General features: G+C 56.2%; 1 protein-coding gene across 1 annotated transcript in view; it reads right to left on the bottom strand.

Annotated features, from left to right (window-relative positions):
• LOC103922316 (receptor-type tyrosine-protein phosphatase mu-like) overlaps positions 1 to 1,184 on the bottom strand; it is an 18,811-nt gene extending 17,627 nt beyond the window's left edge. Inside the window, exon 1 of the mRNA XM_009330426.1 lies at positions 1,081 to 1,184. Within this exon, the coding sequence (XP_009328701.1) occupies positions 1,081 to 1,183 (103 nt within the window). The 5' untranslated portion in view covers position 1,184. The remainder of the gene's footprint in view (positions 1 to 1,080) is intronic.
• Positions 1,185 to 7,742: the final 6,558 nt, after the last annotated feature.

The raw sequence follows: 7,742 nt of genomic DNA, 5'->3' as shown, positions 1-7,742 counted from the left end.
GTTTGGGCACGGTTGCGCATGCTGGCCTGGGAGGACAGCTTCAGTGGGGGATCTGGGCAAGGGGAAGTCACTCTGGGCAGGATGATATCTTTTATGTTAGGTTTAGCCCTTGGTTTTTCAGCAATGGTGTGCTGTGCTTACGCTCCCTGCAACCACAGGGACACATTTCCCCTGGGAACAGGCTTCTATGGCCCATATCACACAGTACAGACCCTGCCATCACTTCATATCAGCAGTTAAAGATCCTGGTCCCATTCCCTGGCCTCTATCATGCCAGGATCCTTAATCAGCAGGTTTCTCTAGCCTGCGTCAGCCCAGACACATCCCCGCAGTGGGTTGGGACAACATGAGTAGGTGCTAGTGTAATGATTTTCATCACCTAACTCCAGCAAGATTAATTTAGAGAAATACTCCAGTTCCGACAGATGCAGAGGAATGCAAAGTCACAGCCCCTGGACCACAGCTCAAATCCCAGACAGTGCCTCGCTGGACTGATTCACCAGCCTCTGGGGAGGTTCGATAACACGTGAGCCTGAAGATACCCACTGAGTGACTCTGCTGGGTTGGCAGTGTGCAGCCTGCATAGGAAGAGCCTGGCAAAGCTCTGGGGGTGCCCTGCGCCTCTGGCAGCAAGAAAGCCCGTTAAAGAGCAATCCCAGCACACCGTAACTCCTGCCCACCAGGGTGTCCTGGAGACACAGGGGCTGAGCTCACGGCTCCCAGGTCTTTTCTGGGCACCAGCACCCATCTTCACCACAGTGAGGACGTGGCATCTGCACGCTGTGCAAAGAGAGACAGCCACCTGCTGCTCCCAGGGACACTGCCCACTCCATGGAGGAATGACACGGCCCCTGCGGAGGCTTTCCCAGCACACTGAGGTTTGCTGCCCTCCATCCCCAAACAGAGCTTCACCCCACCACAACCCGACTGAAGCCTAAGTGTCTTGGGCCCTGGCTGTCTGGGCTCCAGTCCTCTCTGATACAGCTACTGCATCCTACACGCGGTAAAGATACACAGCAACCTTGCAGCAGGAGAGCAGCAAAACCTTCTCTTGCGGGGAGAGGAGTGAGCGCTTCTTACCTGTTTCCTGAGGTTCTCCGGAGTTGTTGGGGTCCGGCTCTTCCTGCTCCTCTACTGCCAGCAGAGGTGTGAGGAGCAGGAGCAATGTCCATCGCAGGGCCATGTTTGCTTGTGCTCCCAGGACAGGACTGAGGTCTCAGCTCCGCTGGCTGCCTCACAGCACACGCATCTGATTGCAAGAGGTGCACGCACAGAAAGGAAACAGCCGCACAGAGAAATCACATATGGTGCAAGAGGCTTCCTCATTGGAGAAGGAACCTCTGCCAGTGTCAGCGCCGCTTTCATTCTTCTCTTCTGTGCACTGGGGCAGCTTCATGCCCTTTTTGCAGTCTTGCTGCTCTCTGATCATTTGTCTGAGAACAACAGTTTTCAGGCTTTCTGTCAGGAGCAGTTACTAGCCACAACAGCTGGGTTGCCTCCCCTCCAAGCACAGATCTCAGCGGTCCCAGGTGGTCTTGTGAGCTGTGCTGGTTCATGACTGGGGTTTTGCAGGAAGATGTAGCTTCCATACTCACACAGTACAGAGACTACATCAGGACAACCCTCACCTTGTTACTGCCTGATAAGGATTGTGATAAAAGGACTTCTGAAGTGCACTGATGATCTTACTGCCAGGTAATTACCTGGCAGTGCATGCCAGGGGCAGGAAAGCCAAGGTTTTGGCAGAAGTGGTTGGGTGCTCAAGACTGGGCTGAGAGCAGATGCTCAGGAACAAACTGATGAGAGCCCTGGGGACCTGGAGCCCAAGTGTTGTGGCAGGTTGTGTTGCCAACACATGCTGGGAGCGGGAATGACCATGAAGGGGTGACAAGGTGGCACAGGCACAGCAGTGGGCAGGGAGAGGGCTACCGGTGAGTCTGTCTGTGTGGTTGGAGGCTGGTGACACTGGCCACGGCAGCAGACCCAACCATCAGAGGTGGCCCAGGGGAGGAGTCGATGAATTTGTGCTCCAGCTTCCCCAGCCGCCCAGCAGCCCTTGCTGGATGTGCTTGGCCCACGTCCCAGCCGAAACACACAGCTGGGAGAAAAACAAGCCCTGAAATCTTTTCTGAGGCTTTGCAGCAGGGCTCCAGCCCCTTGTGATGGCCTTCCCCTTTATTGTGCTCTTCAGCAAGGTCCAGTACTCCCAAGCCTGGGGTCAGGCTCTGCTTTCTACTGGTGCACGTCCTTCGCTTGATTTGCACATCCTGCAACACCTTTATTCAGCAGAATCAAGCAGGCCAGTGCGGGGTGGCCCTCTCTAAATACAGTCTTCCCAGCCACCCCAAAAATCTGACCCTGAGCAAAACGTGGTAGAAGGCTTTATTTTTTTTTTTCTGCAATGATGGTGCTTGAGGGCAGATACTCCAGCAGTCTTTTACCTCTCAGGGACAGAGCTGGAGTCTGCCTGGCCACCTTCCTTGTGCCCTCCCATGATCAGAAAGGCAGTCTCAGCCTCTTCTCCCTTGTCTGTGCTTCATTTCTTCCTGCAATAGAGCTGGCAGGGCCAGTGGTGTGTCGTCCCCCCGCCCCGAACCTCTCTTTTTATTTTCTTCGCTCATGTTATGAAGGTCACCTGTGGAGAGTTTACCATGCTCAAACACGCTTGCCCTAGCAGAAGTGCCCTGGGGCTGCAAGTGCACAGTCAAGGACCCTGGCATCGCAGCAGGGCACAGCCTGGGAGGTAGCTGGGAGGTAGCTGTGCTCCACCTCAGGTGGGAGGTTTGTGGGGTGGGGGGAAGCAACTGCTCCTCTGCCTCCAGCAACAGCAGCAACTCAGATGTCACCTCTCCCTGCTTGTTGGTGCTTCTGGGTCTTTCACGAAATAAAGGTCTGCAAAAGCAAACTGTATCAGTAGGAATAGGTTCCTCATTTGGAGGATCTTTGGAAAATGAGTAGGGAAATTCCATAAATTAAAAAAGACTAAAAAACCCCACATCCCCAGTCCCTCTGTGCACCACTCCCAGCACAATGGTTGTCAGCTCCTATGTTAACAGTATATGGCATCTCCAAAAGTCCTTCATTACCCCATCTGAAACCTCAAAAGCCATGGAGGAAGTGTAGCCCAAGCAGTTGCTAGGAAGCCCTCTTGCTCTTCACACTTCCCCTTGCTCCACATCAGAAAAATACAGCCTTGAGTGTAACCCGGGCTCTTGCACAGATGATGGAGGGGTGTTGCAAGCCGGCACCACCTTCCCAGCAGGTCCAGCAGCTTTGTGCTCTGGTCACACAAGGCAAACCCAAAGCCAAAAAGACAGCTTTGGCTTGTTTGCAACAAGACAAGATGCAGGTGTCCCTAGGCTTCTTGGTTTGGCAGGTCCCACTGCCTCCTCCATGTCACCCCTTTGCAGAGCGCATCCGGCAGATGTGACACAGCTGGGAGGATGGGCAGGGTGTATTTCAGCGGGGTGCAGGCAGGGAGCCATATCCTGCTGTGATGCCAGGGTCAAGACATGCTGCCACACACGTGTCCCATTTTGCCACAAACCTTGCAGCGCGCTGGCATTTGAACCACGTTTCGCAGCAACCTTGCCACCCCAGGGGATGTCACTCCTCTGCTGCGAGGACATGCTCTCCTATTGACCCTGCAGACTTTGTGGCAGATTCGAAGCTCTTGAAGTGTTTGCAAAAAGGACTGCTGGCTGCTTCTACAGGCAGTTCTTTGTTCTGTTTTTTGTTTGTCTTACTGAGATTTTACATCTTACCTACCTGATACTATTTTTTGTCATCTAGACATGCCTTCAGCCCTTTGAAGGGGTCTCTCTTTTTCGAACAACCTCTGGCCCTGGTGTTCAGCCCTGCTGTTTCCTCTCTGCCTTTGATACCTGGAACCCTGAAAGGCTGCCTTAAATATTTGTGACCTTGCTTGACACTGTGTGACCATGCTGCTTCTTTTAGCTTAATTTTATCCAAGTTTTCTCATTTCACGCATTTCCTCTTTCTGAAGCTGAACAAGATGCCACTGGACTTTTCAACCATTGGTGATTATGCAGGGTCATGGAAATGAAGCATGCTGTGGCTGTCACCCGCAGGCAGCCCTTTCCTGAGAACGTGCTCAGCCCAGTCCTGCACAGAGCTCATTTCCCCATCTTCCCCCCTTGTGGCGCACATGGAGGAGCCACACACTGACCTCTTGCTTGCCTCTGCCTGGTATTGCAAACCAGCCATCGGGATGCTTGAAGACCAACAGCAGTAATACTGCACCCTGCCTCTTCCTTTTGGTTGGGATCCATGTTCCCAAAGGTGTATCTGTGGTGCAAAGGGGTCTGCATCCCTCTTCTAAAGCGGGGACCCCGTCGCTGGGGCCACACCTCGGAGAAAGGGCTCCTGCCTGCTCCTGGCCTCCTGCCTGCAGCTGGAAGTCGGTGCTTGCACCCACACACGTTACTCCCCCGCACGGTGCTCTCCAGGAGCAGCACTTGGCTTGCCAGTCCTCCCCTAAATCTCCCCCATGCTGTCACCCATGGACTGTGCACAGCTGCTGGTGTGCAGAGACTGGCTTTTGCCCCATGAGCATCGCGGCAAGGGGAAACAGGGGCTCTGGGCTGTGAAAGCCACCCATGGGCAATGTTGCCACTAAAGTTCATTCAGAGGAAACCCTGTGGGTTTCATTGTACAGATGGGGGCACCGAGGCAGAGAGGGAGTCAGGAAAGGGGCTGAGGAAGGAAGTCTGCGCTTCGGCGGCAGACGCTGATTTCAGTGCTGAGTCCCAAGACAGTCCCGCAACCACAGTACTGTCCTTCCTCTGGCTGAAAGAGAACAGGGCTGCGTCCCATCCTCTGGTCCTGCCTCGGCACTCCTGGGCTACTGCCACAAGTAGGGTCACGCCAGCCAGGGACCTGGGAAGCAGCTCCTCTGACCCCGGGCTGGGATAGCCACTGTGCAGGGAACTGGCCTGTCCCTGGGCTGTGCTGCATCTGGGCTAGCCTGAAAGCTGGATGTTCAGCTGTTTTGAGCATGCACAAAGCTCTCAGGAGTTAATATGAGCTCATACATGGCTTCATGTCCCCAGAGCAGTGGTTGCAGAGGTGTCAGAGCCACCAGCATGCCCGTCCCCCACCTGGCAGCCCCTGCCCTGTATGGCATGACTGCTACATGGAGCCTTGTGGGATTTGGGGATGGCAGGGTGAGCACTGGGTCTGTCTGCCAGAAGGGGCATGGGAAGGAAAGGCATTCCCTCCCCTCCCCCAATATATGGGCCTTTCCTTCGGACACAAATGTGCCCGCTTGTGCCCCATGCTCCCTTGCACAGATGTCTGTCCCTCTGCTGCCCTCAAGCTTGGTGCTGCCTGCAGCCCTTGCAAGAGAATGGTCGATGCCAGCAGAGCATGAGCCCATTTCCCACCACACTGACACTTCCCCACTTGCTCAGCTTTTAGTGCCTTGAAAAGCTGCCATGTTAATGTGGTACTTTCTTTGTTGTCTGTCAGATGCCATGCAGTCTTGGTGACATGACAGTCACACTTCTCTGCCAGGCCTGATACTGGCTGCTACCGAGTCTGTTCAATGAGACACCCTCTGCTTTCCTGTGTGTCTTGCTGACTGGCGTGGCTTGCAGGTCTGTCCTTAGAAACTGTTCATGACATCCTGGCTCAGCCATAGGGTTCCCCCTCTGAAGACAGCTCTCTTGCTGTGGCTGCAGACCCCCAGGGCCTTGTGCTCACCCTGGGGCTGCCTGTCCTGACTCCATGTGCATCTCTGTCCCTCCACTGCCTGCCTGTCTTGCCCAAATGTGCACTCCCATCTCAGCTCTCCCAGCCTGTCCCCAAGGCAGTTTGGCAGTTTGCTGGTGCTCATGCCTCCTCCCTTCCCAGTCTCCCACAGCAGCCTCTGAGGGCTGCCAGCATTGCTTCAGCCCTGGCAGGCATCCAGGGGCCATAGTCACAGCCTTCGCCCTGAAGATGAGCCAGGTCCTGATGACCTGGGCAGAGAAGGAACAAGGGGACCTGTCAGGACCCCGTAGCACTTGGCACCAGCAGGTCTCTGCCTCTCAGCTGGTGCATGTCCCTCAGGTTGTCATGTGCGTCTGGACTCCCACTGCACCCTTAATCCACTCCCAGCCATGCTGTCACCCCGTGCCTTTACCTCCCCCACTGCTGGGTCCCACAGTTCCCACCACCACTCCAAAGCAGACCCCCGTACCATGAGGCTGGGCTCCTCTTTGCCTTTTGTATGCTGGGTACTCTGCTCCCAGGGTTCATCCCCAGAGCCCAGCACTTCTTCACTAAGAGACACTTTGCTGGGCAGCGGCTGAGGGGCTGCCTGCAAGGAGCAGGAGTGAAGGACACGATGCTGCTCCAGGACCCCTCACACAGGTGACATGAGATGGGCAGGACTGAGTGTGCATCTTGCTGCTGGTCCAGAGCTGCCCCCAGCCTTGCTCTGCGCCTCAGCACATGTGAGGTGGGCACTGGTGCTGGGGTGGCACTGCTGCTGGCAACTGCTCTGCCCTGTGCCCACGGAGGGCAGGGGGACATGGGGCTGGCCCTGGCAGGCAGCCTACCACCAGGAGGCTGGGAAGGGACTAGTTGGTGCAGTAACCAGGCCAGGGACCTGCACTGTTTGCTGTTGAAGCCTGGCTGCGTTTGGGTTCAGGGAAGTGGCCAGGAGGTGTCATGCACACAGCATGACCATCTTACCTGGCCCCATCTACTCTGGAGGTGTTCACAAGGCTGTGGGCCAGCACCTGCCCCTCTCTCCATCGCCACCCACACCCTACAGCACCAACCTTTCTGCCACCATGTCCCAGCCAAACGGGTGCCAAGGGATGCTGAGCTCCCCGTCTCGGGGGCTGGCGGAGCTGCCCTCCCCAGACCAGGGTCAGCTCCAGGACACAGCAGCACCCAGTGGCTCCTCTTCCTGCTCAGCCTGCCCCCGGCAGTACTCAAGGCCCCATGTCCCCATCAGGATCCTGCAGCTGACCCTCCGGGACCAGGCCACCAGCAGGGCCACCCAGCCACAGCAGCAGCGCTGGCAGCCACGCCCCCATACACATTGCTGCGTGCCTTCCAGCCACGCAGGCTTCACGGGCTTCATGCCCCGTGCCCAGTTCCTGATCGGGACAGGCTATCTGATAACCACCAACCAGACCCTGCTCGAGTTTAGCCAGATGACCCCGAAGAAGACTTCAACAGCGGCAAACCCTGTTGCAGCAACCCCAAATCCAGTCTCTGACACCCTAACCACCCTGCTATGCCTCCCCTGCATCCGAGGCTGCCCCAGCAGCGAGCACCCAGCGAGCCACTCCGTGTCAGTCCCACCAGCACAGGCCGCTGGAAATCCCCTCTTCCACCCTGGGGCTGACTCAGCACCCCACGGGGCTGTTTGCCAGCACACGGTTCCCTTCCCCGTTTGGGCCAGCCCGTGCACGTGGGGAGAACAGCCTGGCCCTGTGCAATTTGTAAACAGGCCTGACCGCTGCCCTGCCTCTGAGAAGTTAATTAAAGCAGCCCACATGCAAGCTCTGGCTGCTCCGTGCCCCTCCAAGCCAGGACAGGGGCTTATGCTGCTTCACTTCTGGATTTTTTTCAACTTTTTTGACTCACTCCACCACTGCAGACCGTTTGTCTACATGGTTGCAACAAACTCCAGCGTGGTGTCCTTGCAGGAAAGGCTGGAGCCTCAAGCAGCGCTTTCCCTTCTCCTGGGAGCTAGTAAGGTGTACAGGGAAGGGATGGGCTAT

Source organism: Pygoscelis adeliae, unplaced genomic scaffold (genome assembly GCF_000699105.1).
Source record: "Pygoscelis adeliae isolate BGI_AS28 unplaced genomic scaffold, ASM69910v1 Scaffold628, whole genome shotgun sequence".
Taxonomy (NCBI): domain Eukaryota; kingdom Metazoa; phylum Chordata; class Aves; order Sphenisciformes; family Spheniscidae; genus Pygoscelis; species Pygoscelis adeliae.
The sequence above is the reverse complement of the archived record's forward strand: the minus strand, read 5'-3'. Positions and strand labels throughout refer to the sequence as shown.